A 20,465-nucleotide genomic window follows, 5' to 3' on the forward strand; every position below is an offset into this window, starting at 1 on the left:
GCCTTTCCCGCCATCCCACCAAGCAAAAGATCTTCACCCGGCCTCGAACCGACTCGCACGCACCCGAGGGACGCCTTCGCAAGCGTCGCAAACCATACTGACTTGCCGTAGTAGGACCAGAAATGAAACAAGAGTCCCCGACTGTCACCACCAATCTGGGCGAGACTCCTCAGTTCCCGCTGAAGCGACCCCGCGATTCGAGCGCAGACGACCCCGAGGCCGAGTCCAAGAGGCTGAAAGTTGACGACGATCAACCACCCCAACAGACCCCGGAGCAACAATCACTTGAGAAATCACTTGAAAAATCACTCGAGCAATCACTCCAGGAATCACTCGAGAAGTCGATCGAGAAGTCGATTGAAAGATCACTCGAGCAAGCATTCGAAGAATCTCAAGCACAATCCCAAGAGCAGCCTCAGGAACAGCCCCAAGATCAACCCCAAGATCGACCCCAGGAGCAACCCCAGGAGCAAACTCACGAGCAACCTCAGGAGGAAAATCACGACGATCATGCCGCACTCGATCTCGGATTTGACATGGACGCCATGATCCAGGGTGTAATGATGGATATCAGCAACGAGATGAACAATGAGATCGGGAAGGTCGAGGGCCTGGACGGCGTCACGGATGTCGATATGACGGCAGATCACTTGGCGTCTGTGTCGCAAGACTCTGCCCCGTCAACTGACGCACATGCCATTGTGCTCTCTGAGCCTTCGGCCTTGATGAGGCGTATAACCACATCCTGTTTGTCAAACTTTGTACGTGGCGGTCTCGTCAGCTTTAGAGGCGCCGCTAATCATTTCTCAATCTTCAGGCTATGCAACTCCTCGTCATCATGTCGCAACATGTTTACCACGATGTGTATCAGCAGTTGCAAGACAGGGAATCAGACCTCTGCAAGTCCTTTAGCACACTCAAGTCTCTGCTCCGGCAAACCCGATCGATCTACTCCACGACCGACCTTATCTTGGACCCTGCGGTGCTTGACCTAACTGCACCGGATAACCTCACCGATATCCAAGTCGCCAACCTCGCCAGCTTCTGTTGCGAACTTTTCACCTTCGAAGGCGAACACCAACTTAGCTCGAACGAGCTCTTGGCTCTGGAGGACAAATTTTTCGCCGTCTTTCCGCCAGGCCCCGAGGGCATTTCGCACGATATCTCTGAGCTCTTCCTCGCAGTCAAGACACAGCTAGTCATCGAGTCCGTGACATCAGCGAATCAGTCTGGGCCTGTTGACCAGTTGATTGCCCAGGCTTTCTCGTCCAGCCTGGAAGATAAGCTAAAAGCAAGACACGAAGGATCTGATTTGACTGCTGAAGAGAGAGCCCTGGTGACATCTGTGGAGGAGCGCAAAACGTCTCTCATTACTTACGCGTCAGGACTCCCAGATACTGGTAAGTTGTCGAGTGCAAAGGCTGATGGGGCCCATGACTGATACATTGAGTTAGTTCTACTGAAGATCGGCTACCCGGAGGAAGACCTATTTCACCAACTGAACGTGTACCTGCGCCAAAAGCTACAGTCGCTCTCTGGACTGGCCTCAAGGCACGGCATCGATCTCCCGCAGATTATGACGAACGGAGACCTCGACGCATCGATGCCACCCGATCTCGACGACCTCGGAATTTCATCGTTACTGGAGGCCACAGACGGACTTGTTGCGCAATATCTCCCGAGTGAACCGGTCGATGGATTACCTAGCGAACAACAGCCGCCAGTCCCGACGACTGAGAGCAGTGTCCCGCCCCCCGAACCACCTGCGGCGCCTGCGCCTGAAGCCGCTCCTCCGGCGCCAACCACAAATGGTACCACGACTGAAAGTCAAGACGCGACGAATGATATCCTCGCGCTTGTTGCACAGAGCACACAGGAGTACGTTCGGACTACACTCAACAACCTGTCTCCAGCGCCCTATCAGCCAACCGTACCCACACCGACGGGCGCGGCTCCGGTTACGCAGACGACATACCTGTCACATCTGCAACAGACCCAGCAACAATCACCATACTACGGATACCCGCCACCAGTGGAACAACCACCGCAACCTGCGGCTCATGAGAGTAACGAAAAGCTGCCTCCTAGCCAGAGCCTACCTAGTGCTGTGCTCTACGACAGGGCCCGCCAAGCTGCCCTAAGCAAGACCAATAACCAGCAGAGAAGAGAAGGCACCACTTCGACAAGACGCCCATGGACTCAAGAGGAGGAGAAGGCCCTTATGACTGGTCTCGACATGGTCCAGGGACCTCACTGGAGCCAAATTTTATCTCTATTTGGTGCAGAGGGCACACTCTCCAATATACTGAAAGACCGAACGCAAGTCCAGCTTAAAGACAAGGCCCGCAACTTGAAGCTTTTCTTCCTAAAGACAAACTCCGAGATGCCGTATTATCTGCAAGCCGTTACAGGCGAGCTCAAGACAAGAGCACCTACACAAGCAGCCCGCAAGGAGGCTGAGGAGCGAGCTCGGATGAATTCAGAGGAGGAGCAAGCTCGGGTACAGGGCATCATGACACTGGCGGGCGGGTTACAACATCCTCAGCATCCCCACCACCCTCAACATGCACAACACCCGCAGCATCCACAGCATGTACAACACGCACAGCATGCGCAGCACCTTCAGCAAAATAGAGCAAGTGTGACACCGGCGACTGCACCGAGCACGCCGTCACAGTCTGCCGCCCAGGTCTCGCATCACATGGCCGCCCATGCGACGACACCAACGCATGCTGCTGTAGCGGGCCCGCCTGCCACGCCAGTGCAAGCAACACCGAACCATGCTAGAGTTTTGCCAGCCTCCTCGCCGTATGCCGCAACCGCTGCTCAATTACAAACATCTCACAGCTTGCCACAAACTCAGCCACAAACGCCAACGCATTCCCACATCCAGCATCATTCTCACCCGGGAACGCCACAGCCACAACACCATGCCCAACAGCCGCAGCACCAACCTCAACAGCAGCATATCCAGCCGCAGGTCTCTCAAGCTGCTGAGACTGGGCCCAATTACACGACTGATTCATCCGCTGCGGTCTACAGTCAAGAGACCGAAGATCTCAAGGAAGCCGCTCTTATGCAGAGTCTTAGGGAGCTTGAAGCATATAGCGAAAGCGCCAGTGCTAGCGTATCATAGAGTGACGACCTAATTATGGCTTCGTATCTTCATCAACCCGCCGTTATCAACGATTATTACCAGAATTACTACCACGGCGGCATCCAGGATTCACAGTAAGGAAGGATCAGGTCTTGGAGAATTAGGCTTCATCTTTGGGATGCCTACTCTGACGGTGTTTCTCGCGACACCAACATCCTACGCCTTACAGCAGACCGAGGGTGTCGTCAACAAAAGCCGCCGGGGGTGTGTGTCCAAGAGGGTTGTCAACCCGAGAGTCGATAATCTGACTACGAAAATCACTTGTTATATATGGGACGGCATGCTTTTCCGTCCACACTGAGCAGTTTCTGGAGTAGAAAAAAAGGGAGACGGGAGGGACCGGGACAACAGGGCAAGAAGAAAAGAAAAAGGGGCGGCACCAAAAAGCGATTTTTTGTTTGCTCATGATACCACGATTGACAGAGAGGATTAAGGCGACGGTGGCGAGTTTTTCGCCCTCATTTTTAGTACGCCCGGAACAGAGAATTGACTGCATAGCGAAAAAGGAATGAATACAGAGCAGAGTTTTACTGCAAGGCTTGATGTTTGCTACTTTGAGTGACTTGACTTGATTTTATAAGTAAAGGCCGAATGGGCTCGAAAGCTGATCACCTTGGTAAGCCTGGGTAGAAGAGACTTGAGGACCCTGACTTTGAGTTTGGAGATGTTGAGACTGTAGTTATCCAATAAGTGAATATCGAAACCCCAGTGAACATGATTGAACCATTTTTATAATGGCAAATATTTCATCAAATATTTCGTGACAGTATCAGGCAAAAGAATCCCCCAGATATTGCAATAAAAGATAAACCCAACGCCGTCCGAGATGCTCTCTCTATGCAGACTCTCCCATGCTCTGAATCATATCAACCGTTCCATTCGCAACACCCACAAACGCAGCCGCCGGCTTCGCCTCCCCCTCGACCCTGTCTTCGGGCCGTCCATACCCGCCACCACCAGGCGACATGATAACAATGCGATCGCCCACCTCCATCATGGCCGTGTTCTTCCCGCCGAGATTGACGACGCGCCCGCTCTTCTTAACCCACACATTGCGGCCCCGCTGCCCGTCCTCGCCGCCCGCCATACCGTACGGCGCAAACGCCCGCCGCTCGCTGAGGATGCTGACCTTAATCGGGATGTTGAACTCGATATCGCGGATAATGCCGTCGCCTCCCGTGTGAGCTCCCTTGCCACCGCTTCCCTCGCGCAGGCAGAATTGGCGCAGGATGACGGGGTACCGCCGCTCAAGCGACTCCGGGTCCGTGATGCGCGTGTTGGTCATGTTGGTATGCACGCCACTCACACCATCCCAGCTCGGTCCGCCGCCGGCGCCACCGCAAATGGTCTCGTAGTACCCGAACCCGGTCTCCGGATCATCTGTGCCGAAGGTCAAGTTATTCATGCACCCCTGGCTGGCGGCCGCCGCGCCGAACGCCTTGAAGATGACGTCGACGACGCGCTGCGAAGTCAGGACATTGCCGGCGCAGACGGCGGCGTACTCTGTGGGCTTGAGCAATGAGGCCTCGGGGACCTGGACGTCGATGGGGCGGATGGCGCCCTGGTTGAGCGGGATCTCGGCGTCGACCATGCAGCGGAGGGCGAAGATGATGGAGGAATTGCAGATTGCGATGGGCGCGTTCCAGTTGCCGTAGGCTTCCGGGCCGGTGCCGTGGAAGTCGAAGACGGCGCCGCCGGTGGAGGGGTCGATTGTGACCTTGAGCTGGATCGGGGTGCCGTCGTCCATGTAGTCGATCGCTTCGAGGGGTTTGCCTGCCGTGCGCTTGTGGATCGTCTTGAGCATGTCGCGGACGGCGCGCTCGGCTGCGCCCTGGATCTCTTCCACTGATTGGAGTTTGAGTACGGGGACCTTCATTTTTGTAGTGGCTGAAGGGAAGCGACTTACTGTAGAACTGAACGACGTCGAGACCGTAGTCCTCGATCAGGGCGTGGATCAGCTGGCTTCCGCGGTGGTTCGCCGCCGCCTGCGCCTTGATGTCGGAGATGTTGTCGCGAAGGCACCGGGTGCCGGAGCAACCCGGTGAGTGCGCCGGCGCCATGAGGAGGTCGGTGAGCTCCTTCTCCTTGAAGACGCCGCCCTCGACGACCTTGAAGGCCTTGATGACGGCGCCCTCCTCCCACAGCTCTTTGGAGTTGGGGGGCATGGAGCCGGGAAGGATGCCACCGACATCGGCGTGGTGACCTCGGGAGGCGGTCCAGAAGATGATCTTGCTGCCCTCGGCGTTGAAGACGGGGGTGATGACTGTGAGGTCGGGCAGATGGGTGCCGCCGCAGACTGGTGCGTTGGAGAGGATGACGTCTCCTGGCTTGAGGTTGTCGCCCCAGTGGTCGATTTGCCATTTCACAGCAAAGGCCATACTTCCGATCTAAGACCATGTTAGTCTTCCTATCTACCATCACTTGAACTGTCTTTGAGGAACCTACCATGGCAGGGACGTGAGGGGCGTTAGCCACAAGCCCGCCATCTGGCGAAAACACGGTACACGAGAAATCCAACCTCTCCTTGATATTAGTGCTCACGCTCGTCTTCTGCAGCGCGCGACCGGCCTGCTCCGCGACGCCCATAAACCGATGGCCAAAGATGGACAGCTGGATCGGGTCAATCGTCGTCGTGGAGATGGTCTCCTTGGTCCCGACGGCAACATCAATCACCACCGTCTCGGAGAGCACCGTCGCCGCCGCGTCGGGGATCACCACGATCGTCTGCTTGTCGTCCATGATGAGCGCGGGGCCGGCAATCTTGGTATGCGGCGTAAGACCCGCGAGGCCGTACACGGGCGTCTCGGACCAGCCCAGGCCCTTGAAGTAGACCTGCTTCGTCGTCTTGGCGGGCGGCGCGGCCGTGGCCTCGGCGGAGGCGAGCTCCTTGGGCCAAGGGACGGGGAGTTGCACCGTCGTCTTGCCGATGGCGCGGACGCGGTAGTCGTCGATAATGACATCGCGGCCGACGGGCAGGAACCCAAACTGCTTCTGGTGAGCGTCCTTGAAGGCCTCGAGGTATCCCCCACCGGGCGCCGCCGCCGTCTCCTGGATCATGAGCGGGGTGTCGCTGCCCTGGAAGCGCATGTTGAGGTAGCGCTCGCTCACGATGCGCTCCTCGGGGATGCGCTGCATGAGGAGGACGTCTCCCGCCCTCTCGACGAGCTTGTCGAGCTCCGAGGCGAAGATGGCGAGGTTGGCCTCGGTGTAGGTCAGGGCGCAGGGGCTGCGCTCCTCGCTGACGACGTCGGCGAGGGCCATGCCGTAGGCGGAGAGGACGGAGGAGTACTTGTGGACGAGGACGCGGGAGATGCCGAGCGTCTTTGCAATGTCGCAGGCGTGCTGGCCGCCGGCGCCGCCGAAGGAGGCGAGGTTGTGCAGGCCCGCGTCGTAGCCCTTTGCTTCGGTGAGGGTTCGGATGGGGCGGCACATGGACTCGTTGGCGACGTCGAGGAAGCTGTGTGCTGCTGTGTCAGTCTAAGAGCTCCCTATCGATGAGATGGATTACATATTGTCACTTACCCAGCTGCGGCTTGCTCCACGGTCAGGGTGGTGCCCTCGTCCTTGTTGATGCTCGCCGTGAGCTCCTCAAAGAGACGTCTGCTGGCGTCGACATCCAGGGGCAAGTCTTCGTTGGGACCAAAGATCTTGGGAAAGAACTCGGGCCTCACACGGCCGAGAACGACGTTGGCGTCGGTGACGGTCAGGGGGCCGCCCTTTCTGTAGCAGGCCGGGCCCGGGTGGGCGGAGGCGCTTTCGGGTCCGACCTTGAACATGCCGCTCTGCCAGCTGAGAATGCTGCCGCCGCCCGCCGCGACGGTGTTGATGTCCAGCTGCGGAGTCTGGACCATGACACCAGCTGTTGTGGTCTCGAAGACTTGCTCGAGCTCGCCGGCGTATCTAGGGCTACGTGTCAGTGTCGCCTTCACGAAGTGATTCAAACTCATCCATACCTTGAAACATCAGTACTCGTACCGCCCATATCAAATCCAATAACGGGTGTCTTATCCGCGTCATCATAGCACGTTCTCGCATAGCCGACGACACCACCAGCAGGCCCAGAAAGAATGGCCCTCAGACCAGACAGACCAGAAAACTCGACCAAGCCACCGTCGCTCTGCATAAACTCGCACCGGCACCCGCTGTTGGCGAGGTCCTCGAAGCCGGACTCGAAGCCGGCAATGTAGCGCTTGATCTCGGGGGTGAGGTAGGCGTCGGCGGTGGAGGAGTTTCCGCGGGGCACGATCTTGACGACGGGGGAGAGCTCGGCGCTCGGGGAGATGTGGGTGAAGCCTATGTCGGCGGCGAGCTGGGCGATGGCGGCCTCGTGGTCGCGGAAGGTGTAGCTGTGCATGAGGCACACGGCGATGGAGCGGTAGCCCTCGTCGTAGGCTTCTTGGAGGGCTTTTCTGGATGCCTCAATATCTGTGGATTTATGTTTGTGTTAGTTTGTGCTCGCTTTGCGAGGGAGATTGTTCAAGAGATAGTCACTAACCGAGAGGCTCGAGGACCCGGACTGCTTCACCGGTGACGCCGGTGACGAGGGCGGGGTCTGAAGAGACATCGATAGGTTCGGGCTTGTTGTTTTCTGACCATGCGTCCAGTGTCACGCGTTCTGGGATTTCGATGACTTTTGAGTATAACACATCGGGCTTGCGAATGGCGAGGTCGAAGAGCTTGGGTCTTGACTGGTTGCCGATGTGTAGAAGATCCTGAAAGTCGTTTGTAAGTATTAAGTCCCCGAAGTCCTATTCTTGAGTTTTGGGCTTACCTTGAGGCCCTTGGTCACAGCAAATACTGTGCGTTCTCCTTTCCTCTCGAGGAGAGCGTTTGTGGCTACTGTAGTTCCCATTTTGATAGACTCTGTGTACCAATGTCAGCGGGCGCGCCAATAGCCCGGCCAAGTCATCTCCCACGTACCAACACCTCGCAGAGAAATCTTTTTTCCCTTGGGATATTCCTTCCCTGTTGCTTTTTCCAGGACTCTTCTAATCGCTTCGACTGGGGCATCGGGGTAGTTGCTTGGGTCGACTGAAAGCAACTTGACGAGGATATCATCTTGACCGGGGACAGATGCAACACACTGAGACGTTAGTACCTGATCACCTCAGGCCCTTTCCAAATGACCAAGACTCACATCGGTAAAGGTGCCACCGCGATCGATGGAAATCCTGATTCCCCCAACGGGGCCCGGAAGTGAACCCATGATGATTAGTACTCTGAGTTTACAATGGTATTATCGAATGTGAAGAAGAAAGTATCTGAAAGTATGAACTTCAGATTCTCAGATATATCAAGGGTTTCGTGAAGATGAATGGAATGGAAATGAGTACTATCGGATTGAGATGAAATTCAGTGAAGCTGGAATTCGCGATGATTATACAAGTTCCCACGAAGGTCGCGGGCAACCACTCGATAAGCCCAAAACGGCAATCACCCGAAGCCTTCCCCCACAAAATTCATCGCCGGAGCTCCCCTCGGCAGGTGTCTTCGGAGAGAAAGCCAGAGACTCGTTGACTTGAGTTCAATTATCCCGCTCTACGTTGGTCGCGGATGCTCCACTTGGTGCATTTTCATAGTCAAGATGGAAAAGGTACGGATAGAAGGACGAAGTGGAGGCGGAGTGAGTAAAGGAGGGATGGAGGGAGAGCTCCTTTGTCATCTGCCATTTGGGGATCCGATAAGCGATGAGATGTGCAGGCGAGAATCCCCCCTTCTGCCCCTCAGCGTCCCCGCGGAGAGATGATTGACGGGCGGCGGGGTCGCTGGTTCGGCTTATCAGCTTCGGGAGGGGCAGCCGAAGGGCGGAGCTCCGCTCTGAGGGCGGCGGCGTCACTGGTGTAAGTACCTTCGGTATGTGTTAGCATCATCCTTGGTCTAATTGGTCTGAGTGATCTTCGGCAATGGGAATTCGGTGTTTTTCATTCAGAGGAACTCAGTCACACAGCGATTTCGGACGTTGAAATGAGATTATTCTTTGACAGTGTGATATGATCATTATGAGCTATGCTAATTGAAATACATCATGGCTAACACACGATCATTGCACACTCCGGACCGTCTCATCAAGAGCCTTTGCAAAGTACTCTACATTCTTCTCATTCAAACCCGCAATTGAAATTCGTGATGTGTCGGCCATGTAAACGTGGTATTTCTCTGCAGATCGAACGTTAGTATCTCGTGAATAGACTGATACCTCGTAAGAGGGAAAGACAAACCTTCAAGGTGCTGAACCTGGGCCTTGGTGATACCAGTGTACCCAAACATGCCGCTCTGCTTCACGATATGCGACCAATCACCCGGCGTCTGCAGCCGAGTGAGCTCGTCATACACCTTCTTTCGCATGGCGCGGATGCGGCCCGACATGGTAATAAGGTCCTTTGCCCACTGCTCCTTGAACTCCGGCGTCCCCAGCACCGCCGCCGCGATGCGCGCGCCGTACGCAGGCGGATTCGACACCGTCGCCCTCTGCACGTTCTCCAGAATCGAGTTGACCGTCTTGGTCCTCTCCGCCGTGTCGGCCACAAACGTGACGGCGCCGACGCGCTCGCCGTACAGACCCATGTTCTTGGCAAACGACATGCACACGGCGGCCTCGAGGCCGAGCTCGTCGACAAAGTAGCGAATCGCCCAGGCGTCGTCGTCAACGGAGCCCGAGTTGAAGCCGAGGTAGGCCGAGTCGAAGACGGGGAAGATTTGCCTCTCGATGATGGCCGAGGCGATCTGCTTCCACTGCTCCTGCGAGGGGTCGCAGCCCGTGGGGTTGTGGGCGCAGGCGTGCAGGATGACGGCCGAGGTGGACGGGTCGGCGCTCTTCAAGGTCGAGATGTAGCCGTCAAAGTCGAAGGCGCGGTCTTTGTAGTAGGGCAGGTGCTTCACCTCGAAGCCGAGGGAGGCGAAGAGGAGTTCGTGGTTGGACCATGTCGGGTCGGTGATGTAGATTGTCTTGATGTGCGCGGCGGCCTTCTTCAGGGCGAGGCCGGCGAGGAGGAGGGCGCCTGTTCCGGAGAGAGATTGGCATGATGCGACCTGTGAAGTTGGTCAGTTGAAGGTATAGTAAGTAACTTGATGCGAGCACTTACACGGTTCTCTGCGAATGCCTTTGTGGGGCTGAAAACGAGCTTAACCGCTTCATCGCGGAAGGGCTTGAATCCCGCGATAGGAAGATACTCGTGCCCAGGCTCTCCGAGGGATGCTTCTGCCAGTCTCACAGACGGTAAAATCCACGGTTGGCCGTTCTCATCGCGATAGGTACCTTGACCGAGGTTGACCTTGTTCGGATCCGTGTCAGCGACGTAGCGCCTGGTAACGTCGAAGATGGCGTCGGGCGGGATGAACTCTGCTTGCTCAAAAGCTGACGTTTGCTGCTTGACCGAACCCATTGTTGATTATTTGTTGGAATTGCTGTGAATATGCGAATAAGTGAAGCTACAATTCTCTCGTCGAGAGACGAAAGGTCGCGACGGCGAGGTATGAGTAGTAGGCCAGGGATCTCGGGACCCCAGCCGACTCGGAGTTGGAACCCGGTCAAGGGTCCGGCACCGGCGTGAGTCGAGCTCGGATGAGGGGCCCGCGGGGTCGCAGTCCACTTTGATGGAGTGCTCCATCTTGAGATTATCAAATGCTCCGAAACTTACGGGTCAAGACCGAAGCATGTCATTTCGGCGGAGGGACGATATGGGGATGAATGGGCCAAATAAGAGTAGCTAGTAATCCCTCTCATGAGGGATTTCGTAGGTGTTATGGATTGGTATTGTTAAGATTATTCTATTTCACTGCATACAATACCTCAGACCAAACAAAATGGCCCCTCGTGCACCCCCTCGCGGCATCTACGCCCCCGTCGTGGCCTTCTTCCACGAGGACGAGACTCTCGATATCGAAGCTTTGAAGACTCACATTACGCGGCTCGCCAAGTCGGGCGTGGCCGGCCTGGTCATCCAGGGATCCAACGGAGAGGCGCCGCATCTGCTCCACTCGGAGAGACAGCAGGTCATCGCAACGGCGGCCGAGGTGCTCAAGCAACACGGAAAGCCCGAGGCCGTCATCATCGCAGGCTGCGGCGCGCAGAGCACGAGGGAAACCATCCAGCTCTGCACCGAAGCCAAGGAGTCGGGGGCAGACTACGCTCTCGTCCTGTCGCCGAGTTACTGGAGTGAGTTTTCTTCACCCTGAAGCCGGCCACTAAGACGTCAAAGACGGAAGCCCAGATTACTGACCCGCTTTGTAAATAATTGTAGCCGGCGCGATGCAAAAGCCCGTGATCCAAAAGTTCTTTGACGACGTCGCAACAGCATCGCCCATCCCCATCCTCCTGTACAACTTCCCCGCCGTGACATCGGGCATCGACCTCGATTCAGACCTCATCGCCGACCTGGCGGCCTCGAACCCCAAAGTCGTGGGCTGCAAGCTCACCTGCGGCAACCTGGGCAAGCTGCACCGCGTAGCGCACGACGAGCGCATCCCTCAGCCTTTCGCCGCGTTCGCGGGCAAGTCGGACTTTTTTCTGCACGGGCTCGTGGCGGGCTCCAACGGCGTCATCGCGGCGGCGGCCAACTTCACGCCCAAGGTGCACGTCAAGCTGCTGGAGCTGTACGATGCCGGCAAGCTCAAGGAGGCGACCGAGTTGCAGACGAAGCTGAGCCGGGCGGACTGGGTGCTGGTGCAGCTGGGCGTTGCCGGGCTGAAGGCTGCGCTGGATAGGTATTTCGGGTATGGCGGTGGACGCAGCAGGCGGCCGCTTGGCCTCGTCGCGAGCGCAAAGTTTGAAGGAGAAAAGGATGCGGTGCTTAAGGACTTGGTTGACTTGGAGAGTTCGCTGTAAACCTGGGAATGACCAGATGTGATGAGATGTAGATAAGATATGGATAAGATAATGCCACTTTGATGATAAGATAAGTCGTCTTCGAGCCCCAGCTGGCAGATGTTCTTGTCACCAGCTGCGGCCAGCTGCTCGATTGAATCACCAGCTGTGTTCCTTCGTCTTCAGTTCACTGTGCACACTTGTTCCGTCCGCATCTTGACCTCCAGACTCGTCTTACGTACTCGCGCTCCGTTTGCTCCTCGAAGCCACTCGCTTTACCGCAGATCTCGACTCGATCCGTTCTTTGCTGGATGTCTGAGATTCGAACTTTTAGCTCGCGACGCCCGGCTGGACCATTCGTAAAGGTGCCTCAAGAGACTTTAAGCTTACTGGACCAACTCCAAAGAGTTCCTTATCCGTCCCTTGTCGACGAGGCATGTGAACACTTTGGTGTAAGCCCATTGGACAGACCCGACCGGGGGTGGCTGATAGCACGAACTGATGCTGGAAGCTAAACAGCGCTCCTAATGCCCCGTCGCCTGCTCCCAGCCACCCCAGATACTTTCTTCATCTTCATCTTCCCAGACTAAGCAGAACGGATCACTGATGTGGACTGTTCTAGTTTTTCGCGGCATCTAGACCCAGGTTCTCGGGTCATGGCCGTACCTACTCTTCTGCCCCAGTCTCGACTGCCTTGGCTACCTTGTGTTAGTTGGCAATTACAGATCATCGTCGAGAAAACCCAAGACATGTCGCATAAGAGCAATGAACGAGCAAGACATTCATGTCAGACAGTCTCAATTCAGCCCAATTCCCCCGCCTGATCGTCGCTACCGCACGTTAAAAACGGCCGCTGCAACCAGCTTCTTCTGGCCGATGCAGCCGATTGCGGCATCCCATCGCTGCCTCTCACCTTTTCTCTTCCAAGCGCCAGATGCATGAGTGGCTTGCTCCATCATTGGCCGGAGCTATCGAGGATAGCTGATAACGTAGCTTGGAGCTCAATCGCGCCATGCAGTCACCCCGCACCTTGGCCTCTTGAGTTCGGCTCTCCGTTCACAACTCTCTCTGCCTCTCACCTTATCACCACGACTGCCTCCAACATCCTTCACCTCTCCCTGATTTGGACAACTCATTTGGCTCGGCTTACTTCAAAGTCAGCCATGTGCCGCCATCTCCACTCTGCTAGCATGCAGACACTGTAGATCCTTGCTGCGCTTCCCACGCCATCCCGCGTCGGCCCCATCCGTCACCACCGCCATCGTCGACCACCCATCTGTTGGAGTCGCAACGGTAGCCAAGAAAGACAATGCCGCCCGTCTGCCATGTCCGGCCTTGTACCCTGACTCGTTCTGTCGCTCTGGGCCTCAAGCACGTCATGTACTGCCTACATTACCCCTCCGAGACAAGCGTCCTGGGGGAAGGAAGGAAGGAAAGACACTCGATGGCTTATCGAGGCGACATGCGGTGAGAAGCTGTCACTCATGTTCCCCTCTGAGGTGAAGATGGTGTAAGCCCAGCTAGCTTCCCGCCGCCGCCCTGCTGCATGCGAGCCTTGCATGCTCCGGTCCTTCCAAGCTCTCCTCTGTCTCTGGACTGGTGGTCTGGCTTTGTTCTTTTAAGCCGAGCTATCCCTCCATCCTCTCTTCCGAGCAGCCGTTCGTCTGTATCGGATTGATCTCTCCGTTGCCTTGAGCTTTCTCTTGCCTGTGTAAGCCCGTACTGCAAGTTCAGTCACCCAAATCTTGCAACCGTATGACACACAACCCAGGCTTCTCGCCCGCCATGTCTACTCTATCTCTGGTTCTCTTCATTGGCACCCTGATCGCAACGACCTCGGCCGCGCCCTCAACTCCTTCAGTATGGGCGTCGGTCGCAATGATCATGCATGGTGAGCGCACGCCGGTGCGCAGCGGGCTCCAAGATACCCTGACTCCTTTGGGTGCTCAAGAGATGTACGCCCAGGGAACCGCCTTTAGAAGTCGCTACCTGGCCAGCGGAACACCCACCAACACCTCCGAGGGTCGCATCACGACCCGCGCCGCGATCAAGGGAATTGCGCGCAACGTGTATGAGCATGAGCAGCTCTCGATCCTCTCCCTCCCCGATGCCCACATCGCCGCCGGCGCTGCTGCCTTCATGCAGGGCCTCTACCCGCCCATCACGCAGGCTTTTGCGGCCGATACTGGCGGGACGAACATCTCGTACTCGACAATCTCTGGAAACACCACGCAGTACCCTCTGGGTGGTTATCAATATCCTATTATTGAGACGCTGGGACTGTCTGACGATAGGTCGATTGAGTGAGTTCCATTAACCATAAAATTCCCCTTGCGACTGAACTGACTTGCCATCGTAAAGTGTTCGGGGCAACACGGAATGCCCGCAGTGGAAGATCTCGACGACGTATGTCATGCAGCTCGACCCGTACATGCAAGCCCTCGAGCAGGCGTCCCGCCCGGGCTACACATCCCTCTTCAGCACGCCGCCACTAAACGACGGCGACATCTCCCTCGCACACGTCAACTTTTGGAACGCCTACGACATCTACGACTACGTCCGCTACCGCTACTCCCACGAGCAGGCCGTCTACGACGGTCTCCAAGACGAGTACGCCCAGCGCATCGAGTTCCTCGAAATGTACGCCCGCCTCCAGCAGCTCAACATGACCTCCAACCAAGCCGTCTCGGGCCTCCAAAAGGGAGACATGATCCGCACCATCGCCGGCCGGACCTTTGCGCGCAGAGTCGTCGACGCCCTCGAGGCCAACGGCAACTTCGCCGGCTACTCCAACAAGCTGACCCTCCTCTTCAGCTCCCAGGAGCCCTTCCTCTCCTTCTTCTCCCTCGCGGGGCTCCAGAAGCCGAACCAGACGCTCTCCACGACGCCCTTCTGGAGCCTCCCCGAAAACGGCGCCGCCATGGTCTTCGAGCTCGTCGGCGACCAGCCCAACGAGCCAGACACCTACCCGACCGAGGAGAACCTCTACGTCCGCTTCCTCTACCGCGAGAACGCCGAGCCCGGAACGCCGTTCTTGGAGTACCCCCTCTTCGGCCTCGCCGAGGGCGACACCCGCGTGACGTATAGCTACTTCAAGCAGGAGATGGCCAAGTTCGGCATCGACACGGCGACGTGGTGCAGCATCTGCGGCTCGATCCAGTCGTTCTGCGACTGGCAGACCACGAAGACAACGCCGACCGTCGGCGAGGCCATCCGCTCGGCCGTGCAGAAGCCCGTTGTTGCGGGTATCATTGGCGCCATCATCATCCTCGCTGTGTTGGGCCTGGTTGTTGTTTCGGCGGCTGTTCTCGGCGGTTTCCGCATTCATCGTGCCGGAGGCGGAGCAGGAGGGAAGGACGGCAATGGCCGGATTGCCGGGCTCGGAGGCTTCAAGGCCGCGGAGAAGATGGCCAGCGACCCGGACCTGGCTGTCTCTGGGCGCGGGGTGCGACACGAGCGCCAGGGGAGCTGGGAGCTGCGTGACGGAAGGGAGGTATCGAGAGCCGGAGGCCAGGCGGATATTGCTGTGGACAAGAGTGCGTCGACGTTCCAGGCGAAACCTATTGATGATGATGCCATTAGTGTTATGGGGGCTTCGCCCGTGAAGCCCAGAGAGAGCGTCTGATTGAAGGGTACAGCAGACAGGTTGGTTATGGTGGGATGATGGGATATGGACTCTCTTCTGGCTTTCGTTTATGATACCCTTTTTTGATACCCTTCCTCACGGTCATTTGCTGGAACATTTTGGCATGGTTACAGGCATCGTCTTTCCTTGTGGTCTAGGGCATCGTCCATACATATACTCATATTTTGATATAAAGTCTACTACCTGTACAAAATGGTAACAAGAGAAGAGTGAGAAATGTACGCTACATAGATCATCAGTACGTGGAGATACCCACAGTGTTGCGTACAGTGCTATACACACAAAAGAAACTGTAAAAGCAACCCCACCGCAGTGACCTTCCATTCAAACCCCGCCATCACCGCCAAAACTCCAATTCCTCTCAACACGACGCGACCTCTTCCTTAAACCTCCAAAGACAGAGAGCCACCAACAAACAACATGTCGTCACATCAGCGGACCTTTTCCCACTCGCAATCCCAATCGGGAACGAGGGAAAAGACGTACTTTGAGCAACAGCGAGAAGAACTCATTGGCGAAATCGCAATGGTAGGCCCCCCCGGTCGGCCTCTTGTTCCCCAGAGCGACGACGCAGTCAAACAACAACAAACAACACGAGAATGCTAACGGGAGAACCAGAACTTTGAGCAAGTCCTTGCCAATATCAACAAGCTGAATCGTTCCCTCGAGGCAGTCATTACGGTAAGCAATCTTCCCCTCCACATTCTAATACGCTGGCTCCGAAGAAACTTGGTCACTAATTCGGGGCGGTCGACACCGCATCACAGGTCGGAAACGAGTTCTCCTCCGTCGAGGCGCTGTGGTCGCAGTTCGAAAACGTAATGGCGAAGGAACCCGAGGAAAACAAGCAGGGCGATACCGAGGAGGGCAGCGACGGCGAGACGAAGAACGAGCAGAGATCATGATACCCACCAGCAACGAAATACCTACTTTTTATGAATGATGATGTTATTTCTACACACGCAGCAGCATCGTCATGCCATTTCTCTTCATTGCTACATTGCCGGGCTCATCTCATCATAAGGTACTCCGCCGTCGTCACCCCGCGAAGAGAAGCACCCAAACGCCCAGTCGTCTTGACCTTCTTAACACCCTCGCGCCTGCTCTCCGCGTCCGGCTTCTTCGCAAGCTCGCCCAACCCAACCACCAAATCGTTATAATTCGAATCTCGAAGCTTCTCCAACCCCTCAGCGACGGCTAGACACCTCTTTCCTCCCTCTGTCAGCGCGCCAACCCGTCTCTGAAGATCGTCGCTGAGATCTATGTGCTTCAACAGAAACAACGACTCGAGCGAAGCCGCCATGATCTCCAAGCGGACCTCGTCCATCTCGTTTTCGGGGCTCCTGGCGTTGCGGGCGTCTTTGAGGTGCTGGAGCTGCTCAACAAGACTACCAAGATCGTCTTTTATGGGGTTATGTGCGTAGTCTTCCATTTCCAACGGCAGCGTCGCCATTGGCTCCGTCTCGAACTTCATCTGGGCGACGGTGGCCTCTCGCTCATTTGTCGTAGTCGTAGCCTCATTATCAACAATACCGTCCCCATTTCCATCAGGAACCAGCCCGCTACTGCTGCTCTCGCCGCTCACAGCAGACATCCGCGCCTCGACCCCCTCCAACTCCTCCCTCAGAATCCCCTCCTGCCACCCAAGAACCTTCCACCTCGCCCTCTCCCATTCAAACCCATCTCTCGCCTCACCAACGACCTGACTCAACCTCTCCACGTCCTCACCCAGGCCGTCTGCCCTCCTACAGAGCCCAGCAAACGCATCAGCGACCCTCAGATGCGTCATACCGACAGTCTCGCACGTCTCCTGCACAACACAGACATGCCTCCTCAGCAAATCCCTCTTCTTCCGCCCTGTACACGGGAACCACCTCTCCAGCCCCGTCTTCCTGCCAGCGCGCTGCGCCAAACTCCCGAGAAGCTGCTCAACGTCCCCCGCGGCGCCTCGGCACTCCTTCTCCGAGTTTACATAAGGCACTCTGCGCACCTCATCTTCCAACTTGGCGAGCGCGTCGTTGAGTCTAGCAACTTGCGCATAAAGGCTTGCGACGTCGACGGATGATAGCAGCTCGGATTCGGAATGCTCGGGATTCAGCCTTAAATCTGGGCTTGGATTTGGGTTTGGGTTTGGGTCGCCGACAACGTTGCTCTCGGTTCGGACCAGTGTGGTGGGTCGCCCGTCGTTGGTGTGATGCGCGAGATCACCTTCTCGCGGGAGATCGGCGATCAGAACCTGGCGTGCCTGGGCAGAAGAGTCCATGGTGCGTAACGATCGGCTGGTGTCAATTTATTGCAAACCGGTTGACTCGAGGAATTTTTTTTAGGATTTGGGATTTTGGGTTTGGTAGTCGGATTGATGAAAAGTGCATCCCATTGTAGAGAATCCCATTCATATCAGTCTCTCATCGGACCTTTCTCCGATGCCTCCTTGGAAGATATCAATTTTACCTTGCTGGCTGTATTGACTCTCATGAACTGCTGAACCACGGCACTAGGAAACTCAAAATTCTGTGCAACTTACGTAGGTACTTCCGCCAGATTTGGCAACATCAATATCCTAATCACTCACTTTCATCTCATACATCACATTCAGGGCACAACGTAACAATTGATTTGATGCTTTTAACATTTCATGTTTCCTATCCCTCGGGAATGCCCTATCAAGACAGAAAACCCCATGCTGCTACAGGAGAGGAAAAAGAGAAAGGAAAATAAGAAAATAAGAAAAATTACCCCTCAGGGTCCAAGAGGTTACCTGATGGTTACAGAAAAAAACTGATCAAAGTCTCCCCTGTACCCGCTCCGTTTGTGTGTGTGTGTGTGTGTGTTTGTTTGGCGTAAACAATAAAGGGTATGGATGAGTCTAGGGACTCGGATGAGAAAACCACTCACTTTCCCTCCCACTCCCTTTGTTTCGTTTCCCACTTATATACCATTCGTTCTTCTTCATCAAACAACAAGAAGAGATTCTCTCTCCCAACATCCCTGGTGGAGGGAAAACTTCGTCTCCGGTCTAGAGTTCATCCAGCCCTAGAGCAGGAGACGCCCCCCCTTCGCTAATGGTGGCGCATGCTTTCTCCAGATCGTAATAGTAGCAGGTCGTGACGAGATCATGCAGATAAAACAAAAAGTCATTCATTACGCCCTCCGCCGGTGTCCATTGCCTCTTCGTTACAACCCCGAGGTCCTCAGTAGGAGTTTCACAGGATCTTGCAATTCCTCTTCTTCTTCTTCTTAAGAGCGACGCCAGGGAAACCTGCACTGCTTCCAGGCGGACCACTGGGTGTTGACGGGGAGGCGGCAGCTTGGGCTTCCTGGTTTTTCCGATCATTGGCGACGACCGTCAGGATGGCCTGTTCAAAGATCTCGTCCACACCAGTCATCTCCTTGCTGCTGCACTCAACGTACTGGGCGCCCATCTTGCGAGCAACAGCACGGCCTTGCTCCTGGGTCACGGGCGTGAGGCCTTGTGTCTTGAGCATGTCGATGCACGTTTTCTTGAAGCGGAGATCGGACTTGAGGCCCACGAGAACTAGAGGAGTGTAGGGGCAGAAGTGGAGGACTTCGGGATACCACTGGTAGGAGAAGAAATTAGCATTAGTGCCAAATGGCGTTGCCCCAAAAAAGGAGGGGCATGTTATCTGAGGGGCGGTGATCAAATTACCTTGTCCATGACGTTTTCAAGCGAGTTTGGGCAGTCAATCGCAAAACACACAAAGATCAAGTCGGTCTCGGGGTAAGAGAGCGGTCGCAGTCGGTCATATTCCTCCTGGCCGGCCGTGTCCCATAGCGCCAATTCCACCGTCTTGCCGGACGGTGGGTGCGTTGGGTAGGTGATGTAGTTCTCGAATACAGTGGGGACGTATTTCTGTCGTCACCAGAGTCAGCATTGTTTTGGCTCATTTCGCTCCCCAGCAACACGCAAATGACGCAAATGTTGCGCTCGAAAGGAGTTGGTTATATTTTTCTGCTTGGATGCTCACCTCTGGAAAGTAGCCTTGGCTGTAACTGATGAGGAGACATGTCTTTCCGCAGCCGCCGTCGCCGACGACGACAATCTTCTTGGAATAGGCAGGACCTTCGGTGACGTGGGTTGCGGCGCTCTCGCGGCCTGTTGAAGAGCTCATTGTGGTGCTGACGGTGCCGTCGCTACTCCTAAGGCGCGTGTTGCGGCGGGAAGTGGCCGGGCGGCCGTCGTCGTACTTTTCGCTAATGTTCTGAGACGAGTTGTGGTATGAGTTGCGGTATTGGTATGAGGACGCCATAATGCGGCAGGCTCGAGCTGTGTTTGAGATGCTGTGATGCGATGACGAGGGAGGTCGTTCCGCGGCGTGACCCCTCGTGCGTGTTTGCGAGATGGGTTGATGTGATGATGGGTTAAGATAGATACCGGGGGCCGGTGCGTGCGCTCGTCTGGGGGTGGAAGGGGGGGTTGTTGGGGAGACTTGAGTGGTTTGTGCTTTTATGCGATGTTTCCCGGGTTGTGTGTGTATGCTGCTTGTTTCTTGTTGCGGTGGAGGAATACTGCCGATATTGATATCGCCGCTTCTCCCTCAAACGAGCCTCCTCGCTTCGTCTTCAGCTGCTTGCCGTGTTCAGTCGAATGCCGTTGAGATATGGTTAAGTGCGAGGCATGCAATACGGGGAAGAGACGTTGGCACGTTGCGGCGTTTTGAAGTTGAGGAATGTTGGAAAGGTGCTTGGTCTGGCTTGGGATGGTGTATTGTATGGGGGTGGGTTTGTGTGCGAGGTGGATGGGCGGGTTGTGCTGTGTTCTTGAGGAGAAGGAGCGGGAGCAAGGAGGGCAATTGTAAACAAGTCGACGGGGCAACCAGCCACTTCTTGCCGGGGTGATG

At 55.9% G+C, this 20,465-nt stretch overlaps 7 protein-coding genes across 7 annotated transcripts; 3 read left to right on the forward strand and 4 right to left on the reverse strand.

Moving 5' to 3' along the window:
- Window positions 1-3,973: 3,973 nt before the first annotated feature.
- HER10_EVM0005754 (hydantoinase B/oxoprolinase) lies at window positions 3,974-8,363 on the reverse strand (the record flags this gene model as incomplete). The annotated part of the gene is made up of 9 exons (XM_035475358.1): window positions 3,974-5,002; window positions 5,064-5,544; window positions 5,603-6,614; window positions 6,680-7,057; window positions 7,111-7,582; window positions 7,653-7,869; window positions 7,929-8,020; window positions 8,078-8,240; window positions 8,295-8,363. The coding sequence occupies 9 exons, from the start codon at window positions 8,361-8,363 to the stop codon at window positions 3,993-3,995; spliced, it is 3,894 nt and encodes a 1,297-aa protein (XP_035329383.1). The 3' UTR covers window positions 3,974-3,992.
- An 834-nt stretch (window positions 8,364-9,197) lies between these two features.
- Window positions 9,198-10,539, reverse strand: HER10_EVM0004995 (aminotransferase class I and II; the record flags this gene model as incomplete). The annotated part of the gene is made up of 3 exons (XM_035474621.1): window positions 9,198-9,313; window positions 9,376-10,186; window positions 10,240-10,539. 3 exons carry the CDS (start codon window positions 10,537-10,539, stop codon window positions 9,198-9,200), a joined length of 1,227 nt encoding a protein of 408 aa, XP_035329287.1.
- Window positions 10,540-10,947: 408 nt separating this feature from the next.
- On the forward strand, window positions 10,948-11,981 carry HER10_EVM0000412 (uncharacterized protein; the record flags this gene model as incomplete). Its single annotated transcript, XM_035470195.1, has 2 exons — window positions 10,948-11,312; window positions 11,398-11,981. The coding sequence occupies exons 1-2, from the start codon at window positions 10,961-10,963 to the stop codon at window positions 11,979-11,981; spliced, it is 936 nt and encodes a 311-aa protein (XP_035328761.1). The 5' UTR covers window positions 10,948-10,960.
- Window positions 11,982-13,616: 1,635 nt separating this feature from the next.
- HER10_EVM0013041 (uncharacterized protein) lies at window positions 13,617-15,745 on the forward strand. Its single transcript, XM_035482413.1, has 2 exons — window positions 13,617-14,263; window positions 14,322-15,745. Exons 1-2 carry the CDS (start codon window positions 13,716-13,718, stop codon window positions 15,583-15,585), a joined length of 1,812 nt encoding a protein of 603 aa, XP_035330284.1. The 5' UTR covers window positions 13,617-13,715; the 3' UTR covers window positions 15,586-15,745.
- Window positions 15,746-15,984: 239 nt separating this feature from the next.
- Window positions 15,985-17,578, forward strand: HER10_EVM0009368 (DASH complex subunit Dad1). Its single transcript, XM_035478858.1, has 3 exons — window positions 15,985-16,134; window positions 16,225-16,287; window positions 16,374-17,578. The coding sequence occupies exons 1-3, from the start codon at window positions 16,027-16,029 to the stop codon at window positions 16,509-16,511; spliced, it is 309 nt and encodes a 102-aa protein (XP_035329850.1). The 5' UTR covers window positions 15,985-16,026; the 3' UTR covers window positions 16,512-17,578.
- HER10_EVM0003410 (uncharacterized protein) lies at window positions 16,616-17,869 on the reverse strand (the record flags this gene model as incomplete). The annotated part of the gene is made up of 1 exon (XM_035473086.1): window positions 16,616-17,869. One exon carries the CDS (start codon window positions 17,867-17,869, stop codon window positions 16,616-16,618), a length of 1,254 nt encoding a protein of 417 aa, XP_035329079.1.
- A 550-nt stretch (window positions 17,870-18,419) lies between these two features.
- HER10_EVM0001771 (Ras family protein) lies at window positions 18,420-20,364 on the reverse strand. The gene is made up of 3 exons (XM_035471506.1): window positions 19,593-20,364; window positions 19,274-19,477; window positions 18,420-19,184 (listed from the first exon to the last, which is right to left on the reverse strand). The coding sequence occupies exons 1-3, from the start codon at window positions 19,872-19,874 to the stop codon at window positions 18,810-18,812; spliced, it is 861 nt and encodes a 286-aa protein (XP_035328904.1). The 5' UTR covers window positions 19,875-20,364; the 3' UTR covers window positions 18,420-18,809.
- Between the last annotated feature and the right edge of the window lie 101 nt (window positions 20,365-20,465).

Source organism: Colletotrichum scovillei, assembly GCF_011075155.1.
Source record: "Colletotrichum scovillei strain TJNH1 chromosome Unknown Contig00009, whole genome shotgun sequence".
Lineage (NCBI taxonomy): Eukaryota > Fungi > Ascomycota > Sordariomycetes > Glomerellales > Glomerellaceae > Colletotrichum > Colletotrichum scovillei.